Consider the following 18,637-nt stretch of genomic DNA (forward strand, 5'->3'; position numbering starts at 1 on the left):
GTGAATTAATTCACATTTTCTAGATATTAACATACTTTACTTTAGTTTTAATGGTGCTAAATGTTTTGATTGGCAACATAATAAATAAAACGATCGTTTTGAGTGGAAGTTTAATGATTTTAATACATATACAATTATGTATCTCATGTCCAAGGGAAGTTCTGTTCCATTTTGCTTAACCTGGAAGTTCACGTGGAAGTGCATGTGTTTTGCGTAATCTACATGTTTTGTACAAAAGTATGTACACAATGGTATAAAAAGCAACTTAGTTGTATCCGGGATGGAAGGACTATGTCTTGTCCGCCTCGGCGACGCCGTTTTTCCCAGCCTCCGCCAGCTGAGCCTGACGTTGCTCCTCCTCCAGCTCCAAACGCTCCACCTTTTTGATCTTGCTCAGTTTCTCTGCAAGTGGAACATAAGCATAGTGAGTGGCAGTGGCTGCAATTGAAAAGAAGGTAATGGTTGCTTACTTGCACATCTTAGCATTATGGTGCCCCACCAAATGGACCAGCCCCATCCCACGAAGCAGAAGAGCACGCAGAAGAACTGCGACACGGCCACGATAATGTTGATGATGAAGGATCCGATCCTTGCGCGAGCACTGTCGAACTGCGAGAAACGCGGAATGCCCACGCACAGGCAAAAGAGTCCGGAGAGCAGGGTGCCTGGTTAACGGAATCATAGAGCATGAGCATATAAGGGTTATATGTTATCATTAACCCACCTAGACCTGGGAAAACCACATTGCAGAAGGCACAGAACCAGGCCAGGTACAGCGGCAGTACGGGTATAGCTCCCTTCATCTTCGATGAGTACTCCACCAGGTCCACGTGCAGCTTCTTTCGCGTGTCCTGTTTACGGAAGAATAGCAGATCAAATCTTGTTCGATTACACGACTAAAGGCAAAAGTACTTGCCTCACTGGGTGGCGGCGCCCGGATGCTCTGCCTCCGAGCGTTGGACTCGCGGCGCTTCCTTTTGCGGCAGCACAGCAACATCAGCCAGAAGCGCTTGCAGCATCCCCTGCAAGTAGTCGAATTAGTACACCTAAACTATTCAGTGGTTCCTGAATTAGACTGACTCCTTAACTTGTCCATTTCCCGCATCTGTGGCCGCTGACATGGCTGCCTCTGAAGCGCCCTCCAGCACCGAGGACTCTGTGGGCTTGATGCCCAGCTCGGGGTCCTGATCCCGCCAGGACACGGTGCTGCCCTTTTTGTTGGGTCGACTGCCACGACGACATGGTATGCAAAAGCAGCACTGCTTCATCTCCGTCTCGTCGCCCGTGGTGGGATCCACCCTGTTAACCGAGCGACAGCAGAACACCTTGCTCAGACAGAGGCCGCATTTGCCTCGTGTCCTTGGTCCCGTGCTCATGTTGGCCTCCTGCTTCGTCCGCTTGGACACTGGCTCCTCAACTGCTTCCTGCTCCTCCTGGGTGACGGGTTTCTTGCGACAGCTGCGGCAGCAGCTGGACTTAAGCCAATCCGATACCTTCTTGCGCTTCGGCTTGGTCTCGTCAATCACTTGGACATTGGTGGCCGTGGTGGCACTGCTGTTGCCGCTCCACAGGACGGGCTGATCCTCGGCGGATTCGTTAAGCTCACGGCGGCGGCAGCAGCGGGATCGACGGCAGGGCATGAAAAGCTTGGAGCAGCATCCGCACAGGCCACCCTTCTTGGCATTATCCTTGTCCTCAAGGAACTCCTGACTGCTGCTTCTGGATGAGAGGGAAAGCGGTAACATAATTAAGTTACAGAATTGATGAAATGTGAAAATAGCTTAAAGAATACAAGAATATCTCTGTATATGAAATTAAATTTAAACAACGTGGTTTACTACTACAACTCTACAAGCTGGTTTTTTGAGTAAAGTAATCAATTCTTAGTTTCTAAGTGGACTTTAAATTTGAATTGTTGATAATTATTTTTGTCTTTAAAGCACCAAAGACTTCTTAGAGTTCTTCCATTTCTTGAAATTGAAAGCCATGCGCCGATTATGACTTGGTGTAAAGTAATTTGCCCACCCATTGTCCTTGGCTATCAGGCGAGCGGATATAAGCTTTTATGGCTTCGGCTATTGGCCAAGTGCCAGGCGGCGGAAGTGCTGGATGATTGGAAAGTTCAAGTTTGCGGGATAGTCCTGAATCACTTCCGCACTTCGCTGGCGTGAAATATAATCACCTTCGGAAGTGAATTACCATTAGCGTGGGCCTGCGGATGGCGCATGTGGGGTTTATCGAGTATCTCAAAGTTATGAATAATGCAGTTGCAGCAGTTACTAGTAGCGTGTAATGCTAAATCTGTGGCTTTTGAACTTTCATCTGGGCATAATGAAGTTTCGTTTTTGGGGTCGATTTTCAGTATGCCAACACCAGCAAAAAATGTGTCACGAGAGTTTTGCTTGGCGGACGCTTACACAATTTCTATATGGGTTCATGTCCGGGTCCTCAAGAAAGTGTTCACGTGTATATAATATATATACGTATATATTGTATATATTGTATATATTCCTGAACAAGAACAAGAACGCCTGTAATGCCGTTGTGCACGAGCCAACGACCAAACGCAATTTGGAGGTCGGCAATTTATTTGACCCGCTCCGGTCGGAATTCAAACAAAACTGCGAGACAGTCGAAATGAATGGAGTAAGTTTTCCGCACATTCTTGGTCGCAGTTGTGTGGCCCAAATGCCGCCAGAAGGTCAGTGCGTTTATTTACCCGCCTGGCAGATGACTACCAGCGATAAGTTCTAATTGGATATCGTCGTGGCTAATTACCTAAAGAAGTACTTGTCGCCATCGATGAACGGATCCTGGGCCAGATCCACCGTGTATATGACCGCGTTATTCGGCGTACCGTTCAGCATTTCGAAATCGCGTATTATCTGAATGGTTATTTCGTATTAATTGCTGGCCAAATCATCGACTGGCGAGGAAAAGTCCTTTCCGAACGGGAATTTCCCAGGCGAGTGAGTTGTGCTGCGGTTGGCGCGATTGTCCGGCCCGAACTGATTTGTTATTGCGGCAAGAAACTTAAGCCGTGTTGCGAAAATACTTTTCTCCTGTTTTCCGCGCACGCTATACCGTACAGTGGTGGTTGGCCACGAGTGGACCATCGTCCAACGTGGCATTTGGCTTCGATCCAGGGAAATACCCACTGTAAGTGGTGGTCGGCCACAGGGCTTTCTTGTGTGGGTCTCGCATGGCTGGAAAACAATGCAGTGAAGGACATCGTTACCTTCGCCGACTGCGACGGCGATTGGGAGGACTTCGCGACCTGCCGACGAACGGATTTCCTTAAAGGCGGTCCCCTCGTGCGGGGTTTGGGTTCCTGGGGCAAGGGTCTTGGCCAACCCACCGCCGCCTGTTTCCCCCCCTTTGAAATTTATTGACGCACTTATGAGTGGCTTGACGGACCTGTGCCAGCAGCGTCTAGGGCACGGAACCTAGGACTCCTGCCCTCGGTGCTCCTGGCGGGCACTGTAAAGTTTTATGTATCATAGTTGTTGGCCCGAACCCCACCCCTCCCCGCCGGGGCTTCCTGTATGTAAATTGGCTGGCCAGGCGCTGTAAGCCTTGGCTGGTGCTTTATGTGGCGACCCTAGGGCCGAGGCAAAATGTTGGTAGAGCTAGTCAGCTAGTCAGCCATTCAAACATTCAAGTTCTAGCTGACTAGAAACGCTCAGATTCGATGTCGCTCTGACTGATGAATATTCATAATGGTCATAGCGAACATGGGGAGTTTAGTAATTTTGGTTTGTTGTGCGGGTTCTTTGGTGACAAAGATGGAGCGATTAACAATCTCAAGGGTTCCACAGAGGTATACAAAGTATTGCTAATAAAAAGGATTCTCGAAGGTCGTTGCTGGACATTGGAAGTTCTAAGGTTTCAGGGGACACATGCTCATAGAATGAGCGATACAATATTAATACGATATCTGGTGTTGAATACATCAGTATTCATCAGTTTTAGTTTATAACTATCTTGACAAAATATTTAGAAGGCTATAAGTGTGATTTATAACTAATAAAGTCAGAAACTAATTAAACTTCAAATTAACTATTTCATGAGTTCTGTACCAAAGCTATACAGTGGTTTAAACGAGGTATTAAGTCTCTAGCGATATCCTATTCCTTAGTTGTGGTTACTCACTTTGCCAGACCTCCGCTGCCCGCTGTGGATCCTCCCTGTCCGTCCGGCGATCGCCGCTTGGCGTCCACTTTGAAGTCCGCTCCACTCTCGGGCGTGGGCATTACATTACCACCCAGCTCGGATTCGGAAGCGTCCAGCGCCGCTGGAAGATCAGAGCTCTCGCATTCCACCTCGGGCACGCTGGAGATTCGGTCGGCGGCGCTTTCATTGGGATGCACAACCGAGACGGAGGCTTCGATGGGTTGGGTGGGTGGAAATGGTGACTTGGGCAGCTCCCCCGAACTCTGTGGAGCAATGCTGCCGTCCGCTGTGCCCGTTCGGGAGGCGGATTCACCAGGTCTTGCCATGGTGGTACCCGAACTGGGCGTTGGCGAGGGATCGGCGGCCAGGTCATTCTCCAGACTTTTCAGATCGGTGAGATTTTCGGTGATGGTCTTATGGATTTCATCGGTGGCCTCGGTGACGGTTTTCTGTATATTCTCCAAAGTTTTCTGCGACTTTTCCAGAATAGCAGCGGCATCATTGGACATGGGTTGCGAGCTGGCTCCCACTGCTTCTGAAAGGTAAAGATGCAAGTGAGTCATATAAGGATCAATAAGTAATGGCAACCACCCACCATCTTTTTCTGTTGCATGTTCCTGTACGGTGGCCACCTTTCGGTTTTGAGGAGAATCCGATCGCATCTTGGTGCTCTTGTTGCTCAGCAGACTCATCCTGGAGCTCATTCGCACCAGTTTCGACATGTTGGCGCCCCCAGCTCCTTTGCCTCCTGGCGTTGAGGGTACGGTGACCTCACTGGTCACCGCAGGAACCGCTTCCACCGCCTGCAGAACTGCATTGCCCACCTGGGCAGCCAAAGGAGGAATTCCTCCTGTGGGATTGGATCCATTTGCTGCTTTCTCTAACGTGATTCCATGCGTTTTTGTGGTGACTGGCTTCTTGGGCTCCGTTGTTGTACCGCCAGGTGGTTTAGTTTTTGTGACTTGGGATTTGCTGGACTTCACGGAAGACTCGGTTTCTTTGCCATTGTTTTTGGCAGCCACAGTCTTCCCAGTCGCCTTTCCCTTCTCCACTTTTGCATCCTTGTTGGACATCCCCTTGGTGACTGGTTTTTTTGCAATTGTGGTTTGTCTGCCACCTACAGGAGTTTTGTTTGCATTCTTCGCTGGTGGTTTTATCGAGGATTCCGTCTTGGTCTTTGGTTTGGCACTTGCAGGGATCTTGGGCTTCGCTTTGGGGCTGCCCTTAGTGGTTGCCCCTTTTCCAACTTTGCTGCTCTTGGGCGTAATGCCCATGGCTTTGGTCTTCTCCGGCGATTTCGATCTCTTCTTGGACGAGGACGGCGGGGATTTGGACGCAACTTTAGTCGATCTGGTGGGAATACGGGAGCGGGAGTTTCGTCGCGATAGAATCTCTGGTGGCTCGGGCTTACCCCGACTAGACACTCTTCTGCTTTGGCCAAAGCCATCGGGACTGATTGATTTCCGGCGACTCATCATAGCACTGGCTGGACTCAGGGAGATGGACTTCCGGCGACTGGGTGTTGTGGCACGCATACTCCTGTTCCTGGCCATGGTAGCGGGTGAAATGCTGGACGACCGCAGCGACGAGGAGTTGATGCTCAGTCGCGAGTTCGCACGTGAGTTTCCCCGAGAGTTGGACACATCCAAACGGGAACTGGACCTCTCTGCACGGGAACTGGACCTCTCCGCACGAGAACCAGATCTTTCGGCGCGTGAGCTGGATCTCTCCAGGCGAGAGTTGGACCGATCCATACGGGAACTGATCTGATCCAATCGGGAACCAGGCCTGGAAGGTGGGCCCCTGGATGCGGACCTCGAGTCCCCAGGTCTTCCACTCTCCCTCGAGGACGTTCTGCTGGGATGCATGGATCTGGAAGGAGATCGACTGCCGGCATTCATGGTTCTGCTAGGAGACCGCGTTATGCTTGCCCGCGAGCTTCGTCCAGAGGCAGTGACTCCAAAGTCCTTGGGTGGCGAACTGGAGCGTGAGTCTGGACTTTTGCGAACGGGTATGCGGGACACCGAGTCCCGCCGCGTGGAAACCTCGGATGGTGTATCCGCGGCATCGCCCATCAGCGAGGATCTGTGGGTGGGACTCTGTGCCGAACTGCTGTCCTTATTGGGAGTTCCAATGATGGGCGACAGTGTGCTCGGCTTGGCGATCTTGCCGTGCCGGCTTAGCGGCTTGGGTTCCTGATCCCTCTGGTAGATGGACTGCCTACGCTGTCCGAAGCTGGGAATCCTGTTGGGTATACGGTTCGGACTTGGAGCCTGCACAGATTTCCGCCGGATCCGGGACAGTGTGTGAGCTGCTGGCAGTGTGGAGAGCGTGGGTCGGCGGAAACTGAAGTCCGAGGTGGTGGCGGTAACGCTGCTCAGGTTGGAACTCCTGCGATCCGAAACCGTTTGCGTGGAGCTGCGACGCTCCGGTGAGGTGGAGCTGGAGCGACGTCTTGCCTGGTTGGGAGTACCATCAAAGGAGGGCCGACTCAGGTCATCCAAACTGCACCAGTTGGAACGCGGCGGGCTGCGGGCGAGCGACTCCTCCTTGTTAATGATCTTCAGCAGACCGCGTTGCCTTCGCGTGGGATTCAGATTTGGCTTCAGTGGACGCGGCAGTGCTCCGGGCGGAAAGACAGCCGTCTCCGGCCTGCTCAGATCCATGGTGGACCCATAGTGCAGGCGGGGAATGGCGCTGCGATGCGGATCGGTTATCATGGGCAGCGATTCCATGCTCTTGATCTTTTGGCCATAGGGCAAGCTGCGGATGGTATCCCTGCCCATGGATCCCCTTCTTATTTGGGCTCGTGGTGTGAAGGTGTCGATGGAGGAGGTCAGCGAGTCCCGCTGCTGGAGGATGCCCTTCTGGGGAATGGCCAGTTTGCTGCGACTATGGCGTCCACTCATATTGAACTGCACCGAGGGACGTGGCGAGTCATCCGTGGTCTGGTGGACGATGTGACTGGCGTAACCCAGCGATGAAGGCAGCTCTGGCAGTCGTGGCTCTGAGCCAAAGATCGATCTCCGGCGAGGACTGATCTGTGGCCTGCCGGCGGGCGATGAGGTAGTCGTCGATGTCGACTGGATGGAGGCGTGCCTCCCTCTGGTGGGAGCTTGTTGCGGAGGCCGAGGAGCCGAAGGAGCCGCCTGTCCCGTGGAAAGTATGGTGAAAGCAGTCTTCTTGTGTGGACGAGGTTGTTCCACTCTAAAGAAGATGGACATTCTTAAATATTTGTATAATCTTCATCGGTATTTTACAGGGTTCAAGCTTACCTATAATCTCCGCCCATAGGTATGGAATCCCTGATGATGACTGGTGACATTTCCCGCTTTAAGCTATGCTCAGGCTCCACACTCCGGTTGTCAATATCCTCCGTCGGGTCAGTTCGGTGGAAAGGGGGCGGGTCTGCCGGTGGAGGTGGCATTCTATAGTCCACCAGGGACTGTCTCTCGCTGCCTCTTTCCAGACCCAACTGTTCCTCCAGGTATTGCTTCGGTGAGAGTACAACGTCCCTGCTAACTGGCCTACTTTCGTTGGGCGCCACCCGCTCCTCTCCGCCGCTGCTCGAGCTGTTCATGTCCTGGATCATGGTGGCCAGCGGGGAGAGAGGTCCTTCATCCTGCTTCATGGACATAACCATCTTGGAGCTGGGCCGCAATCGAGGGATACGTGTGAACTCGGGAAAGTGCTGTGGCGCCGGACGGAACCAGTCCCTACCCGAATAGGAGTCACTGAGTAATCTAAAAGGGATCATGAAGGATTAGTTTGGATTGGAGATTAGGGTACTCTAATACCCACCCCCTGTGATCGTCCGTCGTGATGCTGGACACACTCAACTTGGCGGGCGCTTGGCTAGGAGTCCTTGCCGGCTCATCTTCCTCATCATCGAAAGACATCCTCTGACCGACTACGGTGTACTCCTCGACCTCGTTCTCCAAGTCGTACACGTCCGGCTTGTTGAGAATGTCATCGGGAGCCAGGAGGCGATAGTTTGGTGAGCCCAGTTGCTCTGAACTGGAGCCACCACTTGAGTTGGGCAGGATCTGGATGTCGGGTGGCTGGAGGTACGGAAGCAGGGATCCTCGAGGTGTCCTTGTGTACGGCACACTCGGGAAGATGCGCTCCCTGGCCGCCGGAAGCAGTGCGTTCAGCGCCATGGCGGCCACCAGCGCATCCTCCTCGGAGCTGGGCAGTTCCACAGACGCATTGCGTAACGTCTCGAAGGCTGCTGTGCCGAAGTAATCATCCAGCTGGAGGGGCGGTGGAACCGGATCCCCAAAGAGGCTACTATACGGCTGAGCATCCGACTCCGAGGGCTGGCGCACAAAGCTCTGATTGGAGGCGAACGTGGAGGGTGCCATCGATTGGGCGGAGAGAATGGAGCGGGTGGTGTGGGTGCGATAGCTATAATCAACCGGGATGATGGCCGGTACCGGTACCGGATACCGGGACTCGCCACCTGTGGATCTGGGTCGTGGTATTGGGTTCGTATTTGGACCTAGGTTCAGATTTGCTGTCGCATTCGGATTCGGGATCGGTGGCGGTGGCGGTGGCGACTGTGAGGCTGATGCGGATGGCATGGGCATCGGGGATGGGGATGGCGATGGTGATGAGTACGAGAGGGTCTGCTGCATGGCTTGACATGGGTGCTAACCGATATCCGGCCCTCATGCATTCACTATGATTTCCTCCTATCCATTGTTGTTGCGCTCTTTTCCGAAATTCAGTCGATGTTGCAGCAGGTGGAATGCGATTTCCACGCAGGACACTTCGCGTTCGTCCTTCGGCTCAGTTTAAGTGCCACAAAACCAATGACGCCAGGAGCTGTTTATTCGAAGCAACAGAATGTATTTAAAAATCACTCACAACACCCATGTGCACACATCTTTCGATTCCACAGACAGACGACCAGCGAGACCTTCCGGCCCTTGCAATGTCAGAGAGACGTACACGCGACGCCTTCACCGCCGGAGAACGAGGAACGGAACGAGGAGTACGGAGCACGGAGCACGGAGCACGGAGTACGGAGCACGGAGAAAGCAGTCACAAAGCCGGAGACCGAAGACCAAAAACCGGAGAGCGAGACTGAAGGACTGCCTACCGGTTTCATTGCCAATTCGCAGTGATGGAAAAGGTACTGGCACTCTTTACCTGGACAGTTTTTAAAGAATATCCATTTAATTTTAAGAGACTATTTTTTAAGATCCCATTTTCTTAAAAAGTTACATAGATGGAATAAAGTAATTTAAATTCATCCGAAAGTTTTATTCAAAAAATGTAATTAGGTACAACTGCCCAATCACCTTCGCTTCCATCACTGGTTGTGGCAAAAATAGTAGAGTAATTATTATTGCATGGCTTTATTTTCTAATGCCATTTCACTCCCATATATATTTCACTCCCAACTATAAATAGCTGCGTGTGAGGCGCTGATAAACCCGCCCCAAAGCAAGCGATTTGAAATCGGAATCGTTATGGTACGCCATGCACCTGCTATATAGCTGCGAATCCGAATCGGAATCGGAGTCCAAACAACCAAACGCTTGTCTTGGCGCTAACGAGAGCATAACTTGATGAGGAGGCCTTAAATGGCTGAGGTGGATGGTATGGGATGGGATGGGATGGGATTTGCTTTGGCTTGGCTTGGCTGGCTGCACCGGGGTTGCATGTTGCAAATTGCCGCATTAGTGACTGCACTTGAAGTCGAACGACCTGGCAGATGTGGAAGCCAGCGGCCTGAGACTTTACTATCACCAGAAATAAGCGATGCTTTAATTGGAGCTATGGAGCTGGGTACGCAGATATTTCAGCGAAATGACGTAGCCCAAAAGGTGTGAATGAATGGCCTTTGCTCGCATTGATTTTCCTCTGCCTAATATTTAACCTACATTTTATGGCCCGCCGCCTCGAATTTCGGTGACACACTTTGGCCCAAAGGAAGTGACTTGGCCGGCACGTTTTTCTTTCTTTCTTCTTGTTGTGGCCATGACGCGTTTTTGGGGGAGTTGGGGCTGCCGGCTCCCAGGCGGCTTTTAGTTTCCTATTCGCGAATTGGTTTTTTAACCGCTTGCCGCATTACACGCAGTTTTCATGCATCTCATTAGCGCTCGGTCACACTTGAATAACGTCTTTGAATACCTGCCACGTCCACACTGACGCGTTTATTTTGGCTCTGAAGCGCATTATATAATTTACATTTGGTTTTAAAGTTTAGTCTAATTCCGAAATAGAATGCATTTGCCGACAAGCCGCAACAAATAATGGAAACGCGACGAAACGTGGCCGCTGCCTAACTTAAACTGATGGCCGACCAGCGGTAAGTGAGCAAAAAGGAGGTCTTCTAGAGAAATATTGCCTACACTTCAAATCCAAAACAGCACACAATGCCCCACCGCCACACACACACACAACACACACTACACACACACACTTGGTGCCACAACAGTTTGCACACGCAGACCCGCTGAGATATCGAGACTGGGCGAGAACTGAAAAGCCGAAAAGAAAAGCGACCGGGGGCGCCAATTCGCCGCGACTTTTCCGCGAGTTTTCCGCATTTCGCCGCTTCGCTAAGCGGCTGCATAAGCCGTTTGCATGTTGTGTTGTGTTCATCTGTGCGGCGTGTGCTTCTTTCTTTTAGCTCTTTCTGCCTCTTAGACAACTTTTGATTGCTTCCCCCCTTTTCCCCGTTTCCCCCCTGGCAGGCTGTGACACCTGTTGGTATGTCTGTGGCACGCGATGTTCGAACACTTTTGTACTTCCACGCCGGACCGCCTGCCACGGAGGAGCTGAGCCCGCTAGTTGCTCATACTTTTCGGGATGCCTCACAACTTGAATGCCACTTATGTATGTAGTATACTCGTATCTATTGAATGCACGCATTCATTTTGCAATGAAGCACTTTCGCTCATTTCACTTTGTTGCCGTTTCAGGACACTTATCCGATTGTACGTAATGATAGGTATTAATAACAACTTTCTTTTATAGTTCAAACTACGCCTATTTACATTGTATTGAAAATTTAATCATCTTTAACTGTTTTGTATGCTTCAGAAACCACTAGTATTGAAAGCTAACATTATTCAAATATTTTATTACCAAGAATGTTCTAAAACACACAAGTTATGCGACGCCCAAAAATTAGGATCACTTAATCACTCCGTGAAAGGTGTCTCTCCCTCTATAAACATTGCGAAGGGCTTCGGCAAAAGGACGCTTTTCCTGCACTCGACTGAGTGAAAGACCCTCGGCGAGTACACTGCACTTTCCTTGGCTTTGGAATAGGGTCAAAACCGCAACAAATTCCGCGTTGCCTTGTGCGGCGGCTAGGAGTCAACAACACTTGGCCCGCAGCTACGAACTCCTTGGCCATCCGGGCACTGTTGCAACTTGCAACATCAAGACAACAACGGCAATGGCAGCAATAACGCCTAAAGACAGGTATGTGTGCAAACACAGACCACCCAAACCAAAAAACCCATTAGAGGGGGGGACTTTTAAGTGGCAGTGCCGGAGAAATCCTTGGCTAATGTCGTGTTAGCCCCCAAACACCGCCCCCTTCGGGGGTACAACTCGCACCACAAGTCCAGCAAAAAATGGAGTCACACGGAGTCACAAGTCGGGGAATTCCTAAAGACATCTACGAGTTAATTGTTTTGGGCTTTTTCACAACACAACGGCGTTTGAACGGAGTGCGAAATGTTAGCGATATATCCGATTAACGATTTATTCTCGATTTTAATTTTATTTTTAATACATCGTTACTTGTAAAGTTTTTGTTTTAAAAATAAGGAACTTAGAGCTTTTGAAAAGAATCACTGAATACCCAAAAAATTTAACGCGCATTTGCATCGATCCGATGCACTGCACTCGCCGTTCGTAGAAAAACTAATCCGCCGTGGGCAAATACCTTCTTATACATCGTCCTGCGCCGTGTAGCACCACGGCAACTGACCACTCGGGTTTTGGGTGAAGAAACCAAGGAACGAAGAAACGAAGAAACGAAGAAAGCCGAAGTCCACGGCTTGGACATACGGTGGCCACACGGGTATACGTGGGTCAGTAAACCTACTTCCGGTTGACATAAATACGCCTTGGACATGAAAACTTGGCACTGGCGGCGCGCCGCAAGTTGTTTTTATTGTTTCCAACCTCTTTTTCCTCGCCATGACTCAAGACAGGTGGACAGCGTAAAGCGTAGAGCGTAGAGTCCACAAATGCAGGTGTGCAGATCTGATTCCCCCAATTTTGGGCGGACTTCGATTAGACCAGCCGAAGTTCTTCAGGGGATTCACTGAATTCGGCTAAATCCAAGAGAGTTTACCATTCAAAATCTCCACCTGGGCTTGGCTCATCATAATTCGGCAGTATAGCTGACCCTAATCTGGCGTGCCAAGCCCACGGATGAAAATGCATATAATTCAAAACTGCACCTTTGCTCACTGGGAGCGGTTGGGTAATTGTATTCGCTTGCAATAAGATTTTCCCACGCGATATGTGGCTCATCTGCTCGCCAGTTTTGTCCTTTTCCCATATAATTTGGTATCCTTGGGACGAGGGGTGTTGAGACTACATCGTGGCTTGACCCACATCGGGCACAAATTAATATCAATTGTGGCTGCCAGATTGCGTGTGCGAATAAACGAAAGGCTGGAGGAGAACAGCTGGACGAAAGGGGATTGAAAGGCATTCAATTGTAATTGGCTGTGACCGAGGATTACACAATGACTAAGCGCTGTTCCCTGGCGAAATTAAGTCATAATTATTATGATGTGTATAGGCTTATAAATACCAAAACACGGTAATAAAGGTCACATTTTGTAGGGCACAGTCTGGGATCCTGTGGTCCCGATACTTTGACCTCTTTACCGGGCTACTAGTAATGTAATTGTAATGATTGTATTAGTGGGAAACTCCAAACAATTGGAGTCTTTAAGTGGGAGATTAAGACATTTGGGAAGAAAGTATAATTTTTATAAACTCCTAAGAGATACCTGGCATTTTAAGGACGGACTACGCTTCTACTTTCCGACTCCATGTTTGTATAAAACGGATAGGTTCATCGCAATCGTTATCACCTGATCCAGTAGATAGTCGATATCGCTGCTTCACCAAGCTTGTGATGTCCTTCTTGATAAACTTCTCCTCGGGCAGATTAAATTCCATTTGCAGAGATGTGCCCACTTAAAGGGTGACTCTTTCCACTGGATTTTCTTTGCCCTCGATAAATGCCAAAAAACATTCAATAATAGTAAGCCTGGTTTAGTACATCAAACTAAGAGATAAAATGATTTAATAGCACTCTACCCCGCTTATCGTATGTAAATTATACAGCATATATGCCAATTATCTGCTAAAATGTAGCAATTTACTCTTTATATTTAAATTAGTGTACATTGCGTCAGCTTAAAATCCAGCATGGTCTTTATTTTGCAAAAAATTGTTATTGTGATTTCTTAGGCCTAGAGTACATATTAATGTATCAATAATTTAAAAGCGCATTCACATAGATCCTAATCAAATATTGTCATAGTCTTCGTCTAATTCGAAAACGGTTTCAGTGGGGGTCGCTGATGCCGCGGTGGCCTTTGGAATGATGGGAGCGCTGCTCTTTCCAGCCATTTGGTTCACATTGTTGTTATCCCCCGGCGAGGCCGCTGGGAAACCAATAGAGGTGGGGGGCACACGACTGCCAGCTGCTCCAGCGGCCACGATATTCGTCAGATCGATATTGATCACCGGAGCAGCTATGTCGAAGTTAAAAGCCCCAGACCCGGCGCCCGATCCTGACCCAGAATCAGAGGCGTCCGGTGTGCACAGGTTCGCCGTTGGCATCTGCATCTGTACGTGGCTGTAGTCGATCTTGACGAAGGGCTTGCTGAGTTCGTAGTTGCAGATCGGGGCAGGTATGGCAGTGTCGAGCTGCACCGACTGTTTCTTGAGGTAATTGGGCGGCCTGCCGCGAGGCGTGTAGGCCGGCGTGGACTCGGAGCGGGCCAGCTTGGCGGGCAGGGTGGTGCTGGTGGTGGGAGTTTGATGGGTGGAGTGCTGCGACTGAAGTTGCCGCTTAGTGGCGGCTCCTACGCCTGATCCGGCTCCGTTGTTCAGACTCATGGAGCGCATGTAGGCAGCTGTTCCGTTCGCCTGCGAGCGCATTGACGTCGATGGCAGGCTAAGATCATATGGCGTGTCTGAATCTGGATACTGATCCTCTGGCGAGCTGCGCAACACATCGTCCTCGTTGTAGGCGGCCTCCTCGGCCACACTGATGTCGGGTATGTTGCGGACCAGCTCCTTGAGGAAGTCAAAGCGCTTCTCGGACACGATGCACTGCCTCATGTGCGATGGCGATAGCGTCTTGGCGTTGCGCGCATTCGTGATGCGCAGCGTCTTGGTCAGCAGCGATTCCACGAAGAGCTCCAGCGTGCGTGAGATGATAACGGGCACCGCCTGGGCCACCTTCCCGATTTCCTCGTCGCTCTGCATGATCTTCTTGATGCGCCCCTGCATGGAGTATATAGTATTGGTTTGGAAACATTATAATCTCGCACCGGGTTGCTTCTTCTTCTACTTTATTTTTTGAGCCTTTGATTATGCGAGGCGTGTATGTACATATGTATGTACACATGCACGAAAACTGATAACCCATCTTCGGCGTTCATGGCCGCCAAATAGCGGTGGTTTTCCTGCCGCCAACTGGGTGTTTCCACTTACCGCCGGAAAGCGCGCGTTGTATTTTTTCTTTTTCGATGGCATTTTCCGAGTTGTGAAGTAATCGTCAAGAGTCCTAGCGAAATAAAACAAATGTGTGTGTGTTTTTCACACAAGAACAGTTCCTTGGTGCCCAACTGTCGGCGTCGATGGGTGATTGGCAGTTGCTCTCGCAGCAGGCGGGGTATTCACAGGGAACCTGCAGATAATAAAAATTGAATTTTAAAAGAGTAAAAAGTTTCTCTAAATTAGAAGTGATGTTAATTCTATTTGTTGTTATTTATGCAATAGTTATTTATTTTGCTTTTATATATTAAGTTTTCAAACGCTCTACACAGCTGACCGTCGCGCAATCTGGCAGCCTTGTTTGCCCACTGTGAATAACCAGAACCGCCAAGAGGAAGAAGCAGCACACTTGTCAAGTATTTTTCACACATTGGAAGAGCGATTTAAAATCGTAGGAATTTAGGGCAGGATTACATGTCTGACACGCGCAAGGATCCCTGCAAAGCCAACGCCTGCCGCATACAAGCCTGTCTGACCAGTAAGCACCGCCGGTGACTTCATTTCCATGGTTATGTAAGCTGACTTGCACTCGATTACAGAGAATCACTACCAGGAGGACAAGTGCTTGGATGTCCTGGAGGCAATGCGCCAGTGCTGTCTAAAGTGGCATAAGGAATCGCTTTGCTGCAGTGGAATTGATCTTGAGAAGACCTACCTACCAGACGCATCCAAGCCAAAGAACCCGACTGGCAAGTCGTAAGTTCTAGCCATCTTTACTATTCCATATACATTATAACCAACTTATTTGGCAGGAACAAATAATGTCCACACCGCAGTATAGGCCTCCGAAGGAAATTCAAGACTTGCTAGACAAAAAGGAGCAACAGCAGGCAAATCAGCGCAGGCGCACCGCTGTGCTTCCCAAACGCTCGTGGATTCAGCGGAACCCACGCCTATTCCAGATCTCCTTCCTTACCGGCTCATTGCTGATATTTTTCTCCAAGCCCCTGTACGACTGCTTTATTGCCGATCCTCTGCCGCCGCCGGAGACCAAAGTGCCGCCTCACAAGCGCTGAGCTGAGGCATGGAATCGGTGCGCAAAGCAAACCAAAGGATCCGCAACTATCCAATTCTGCTGAGCAAGTGCGCGGACAAAGCCACTGCGTATGCGGTTTGCGTGTCGCGGGATCTAAACGTGCAGCACAAAATCTGCGACACCGAGTTCAAGGAGTTCCTTAGCTGTATCCGCAAGACCGCTTTGGAAATGAAGACCAAGCTCTAGACAAACGTAAACAATAAAAACAATGACTCAAACAAAGGCTGCGTCCACTGGATGGCAGCGACTGGGTCGCCGCATCCTTTACACTAGCTTTCGGACCCATCTCCTAATATCCGCCCTGCTGCGAATAGCTTTAATTTGCTACGGACAAATACATGATAGTCAATCCGCCGTGCCCTACACGGATATAGACTACAAGGTGGTAACAGATGGAGCCCGTCAAGTTCTGGCTGGGGACACTCCCTTCGCCAGACACACTTACCGGTATAGCCCTATAATGGCATATTTGCAGACCTTAAACATCCTTCTTCACCCGGCGTGGGGTAAGCTACTGTATGCCACATTCGATCTGCTCATCGCCACACTTATTTACCGCCTGGTGCACATGGAAATCAAGAGTCAGTACCAGAAGACCGTACAACATCTGCTCAGCAAGTTCAACAGGCCACGGGAATCGGACCAATCTCTGGATGCCCTGGATGAGCGGAGTCATCCCGAGAACTTGGCTCGCGCCGCTGCCTGCTTTTGGCTTTACAATCCACTGACGGCTGTCATATCTACCCGTGGGAGCGGCGACTGCTTCTCGAGCTTCTTCGTGATACTAACTATATACCTGCTGTTAAAATCGGAGCACAACGATGCCAGGAGCTACTGGCTTATATTCGGAGCGGGCTTGGCTCACGGACTTGTGATTCATCTCCGTCTGTATCCGTTGCTGTTCAGTTTGGCCTACTATTTATCGCTATCAACGCGGCTGACACAAACTCCACTCGACTTCCTGTGCCAAATCCTGCGACCCAACAAGCAACAATTGTGCCTGATAAGTGGAACATTGATAAGCCTAGTGGCCTTCACTTGGACCTTCTACTCAATGTACGGTTGGGAATACATATACGAAGCGTACCTGTACCACTTTGTACGCAAGGACCCGCGACACAACTTCTCGCTGCAGTTCCTTCTACAGTACCTGGGCAGTGCGTCGAGTGTGGCGGAACCTTCTGCGATCCTGAAGACTCTAGTGCTGGCTCCGCAGTTCGTGCTCATCCTCTACTTAAGCCTGAGCTTCGGCCAGTTCCGCCAGACGCTGCCATTCTGCATCTTTGCCGTGGCCTTTGTCATTGTCACATACAACTCGGTGGTTACCTCTCAGTACTTCATTTGGTACTTGGCCATTCTTCCGCTCTGTTTAAACAACTTTAAGATGCTGTCGTGGAGAAGGTGCTTCAGTCTCCTGTTCCTTTGGCTGTTTGCTCAGGCTCTGTGGCTGCTGCCGGCCTATTTGCTGGAGTTCCACACATGGAACACCTTCTACTGGATTGGACTGCAAGGAGCCGTGTTTTTCGCCTCCAACGGATACATTTTGGAGCAGCTTTTGAGTCACTACGGGTTCACTCAGTTTAAGATAAGCTACAGAAAGTTACTGTAATCAAACAATCCGCAAGTAAGCGATTTAATATTAAAAAAGAACAAGATATCACATTTGGTACTAGTGTAAAACTAAACTCGTAAATTGTAATTAGCTCTTCGTTGAGTTTAGAAACTTAATGTAATTAAATAGTCGTTCGTGCTCCTCGATACGCATAGCATAAACTCGTTGAGAAACACCCCAGGTATCACTGTGTCCGATCATGTCAGTCTCAAAAACGTTTCCGTGCTTGTTCCACTGCACATCAGTGAACTTCTTTTGAACTCGGCGGTACAATGCCCGTGCACAGACCGTTTCCACGGATATGTTATTGGTATATTTGAACTCCTTGCGATTCTCGTACAGTTTCCTCGTGTGGTCGTAGTCCCTTCCCAGTTCCTTTCCAGTCGTTATGAACATGTGATAGACGCGCTTTCGACTCTCCGGCTTCTCGAGGCACAGGAAGCAAAGGTACTGCGTGCCGTCGTCCGGATTTAATTTCGGTGGAGCGACAGGTGGAACATCGGTCTTCAGTAGAATCCTGCTCAATATCGCTGGAAATGTGTGCGGATTCACTTTAGGTTCTTCCAAAACTACCGGGGTCTTCTTTTTCCCCCTAGTGCGAGGTGTATTCCATTCTGACGGGCCCCTTCCGGATATCTTGAGCACAGGCACTTTTGATGAATCACTTGTATTTGCAGATAAGGATGGACTACTTTCGTGAGCTTCTGCTTCCATGGTTATAATTTTGTGAGTTTCGTAAGGTCTTCCTTTTGACGTCTATGCCAATACTGAATTGTGATGGCCAAAAGCCACTCGTTAAATATGTGGATGGTTTTGTAAAGTATCGAAATACATTTGTATTTCACAATACAAAAGTTCACAAGCAAAGCACGGAATTAGTGGTGAGCTTGGTTAGAATTGAGTTCCAGGGAATGGCACTCATATGTTTTTCGATTAGAGTGGACCTTCTGATATATACAGTTTTATTTCACATATTTCAGATTTTTAAATCGCATAATAAATCGTTTTTTTTTTAGTAATAGGAATATGAATAGAAT

At 49.6% G+C, this 18,637-nt stretch overlaps 7 protein-coding genes across 7 annotated transcripts; 4 read left to right on the top strand and 3 right to left on the bottom strand.

Annotated features, from left to right (window-relative positions):
• Positions 1-111: 111 nt before the first annotated feature.
• LOC120446804 (protein stum) lies at positions 112-8,817 on the bottom strand. Its single transcript, XM_039627964.1, is given in 13 exon segments — positions 112-402; positions 471-665; positions 725-851; positions 917-1,022; positions 1,081-1,719; positions 2,779-2,877; positions 2,879-2,910; positions 3,239-3,319; positions 3,322-3,376; positions 4,153-4,708; positions 4,769-7,380; positions 7,449-7,916; positions 7,975-8,817. Coding segments are annotated over 13 exon segments (5,919 nt in total). The 5' UTR covers positions 8,811-8,817; the 3' UTR covers positions 112-289.
• A 4,759-nt stretch (positions 8,818-13,576) lies between these two features.
• LOC120444271 (dr1-associated corepressor) lies at positions 13,577-15,055 on the bottom strand. Its single transcript, XM_039623785.2, has 2 exons — positions 14,890-15,055; positions 13,577-14,679 (listed from the first exon to the last, which is right to left on the bottom strand). The coding sequence occupies exons 1-2, from the start codon at positions 14,929-14,931 to the stop codon at positions 13,693-13,695; spliced, it is 1,029 nt and encodes a 342-aa protein (XP_039479719.1). The 5' UTR covers positions 14,932-15,055; the 3' UTR covers positions 13,577-13,692.
• A 100-nt stretch (positions 15,056-15,155) lies between these two features.
• LOC120444278 (cx9C motif-containing protein 4) lies at positions 15,156-15,846 on the top strand. Its single transcript, XM_039623794.1, has 3 exons — positions 15,156-15,430; positions 15,492-15,648; positions 15,705-15,846. Exons 1-3 carry the CDS (start codon positions 15,367-15,369, stop codon positions 15,712-15,714), a joined length of 231 nt encoding a protein of 76 aa, XP_039479728.1. The 5' UTR covers positions 15,156-15,366; the 3' UTR covers positions 15,715-15,846.
• On the top strand, positions 15,714-16,206 carry LOC120444277. Its single transcript, XM_044005773.1, has one exon. The coding sequence runs from the start codon at positions 15,714-15,716 to the stop codon at positions 15,966-15,968; it is 255 nt and encodes an 84-aa protein (XP_043861708.1). The 3' UTR covers positions 15,969-16,206.
• On the top strand, positions 15,977-16,206 carry LOC120444279. Its single transcript, XM_039623795.2, has one exon. It carries the CDS (start codon positions 15,977-15,979, stop codon positions 16,172-16,174), a length of 198 nt encoding a protein of 65 aa, XP_039479729.1. The 3' UTR covers positions 16,175-16,206.
• Positions 16,197-17,746, top strand: LOC120444267 (GPI mannosyltransferase 1). The gene has a single exon (XM_039623780.2). The coding sequence runs from the start codon at positions 16,197-16,199 to the stop codon at positions 17,595-17,597; it is 1,401 nt and encodes a 466-aa protein (XP_039479714.1). The 3' UTR covers positions 17,598-17,746.
• On the bottom strand, positions 17,651-18,489 carry LOC120444272. The gene has a single exon (XM_039623786.1). The coding sequence runs from the start codon at positions 18,312-18,314 to the stop codon at positions 17,688-17,690; it is 627 nt and encodes a 208-aa protein (XP_039479720.1). The 5' UTR covers positions 18,315-18,489; the 3' UTR covers positions 17,651-17,687.
• Positions 18,490-18,637: the final 148 nt, after the last annotated feature.

This window comes from Drosophila santomea, chromosome 2R, assembly GCF_016746245.2.
Source record: "Drosophila santomea strain STO CAGO 1482 chromosome 2R, Prin_Dsan_1.1, whole genome shotgun sequence".
In the NCBI taxonomy this organism is placed as follows: domain Eukaryota; kingdom Metazoa; phylum Arthropoda; class Insecta; order Diptera; family Drosophilidae; genus Drosophila; species Drosophila santomea.

Bases quoted from the DNA above. Each gene is read 5' to 3' on its own strand.
- LOC120444278 (XM_039623794.1), top strand. From the start codon at position 15,367: ATGTCTGACACGCGCAAGGATCCCTGCAAAGCCAACGCCTGCCGCATA. The intron at 15,431-15,491 runs GTAAGCACCGCC...ACTCGATTACAG, and splicing joins CATACAAGCCTGTCTGACCA to AGAATCACTACCAGGAGGAC.
- LOC120444271 (XM_039623785.2), bottom strand. From the start codon at position 14,931: ATGCCATCGAAAAAGAAAAAATACAACGCGCGCTTTCCGGCG. The intron at 14,680-14,889 runs GTAAGTGGAAAC...TACTCCATGCAG, and splicing joins ACAACGCGCGCTTTCCGGCG to GGGCGCATCAAGAAGATCAT.
- LOC120444272 (XM_039623786.1), bottom strand. From the start codon at position 18,314: ATGGAAGCAGAAGCTCACGAAAGTAGTCCATCCTTATCTGCAAATACA.
- LOC120444277 (XM_044005773.1), top strand. From the start codon at position 15,714: ATGTCCACACCGCAGTATAGGCCTCCGAAGGAAATTCAAGACTTGCTA.
- LOC120444279 (XM_039623795.2), top strand. From the start codon at position 15,977: ATGGAATCGGTGCGCAAAGCAAACCAAAGGATCCGCAACTATCCAATT.
- LOC120444267 (XM_039623780.2), top strand. From the start codon at position 16,197: ATGACTCAAACAAAGGCTGCGTCCACTGGATGGCAGCGACTGGGTCGC.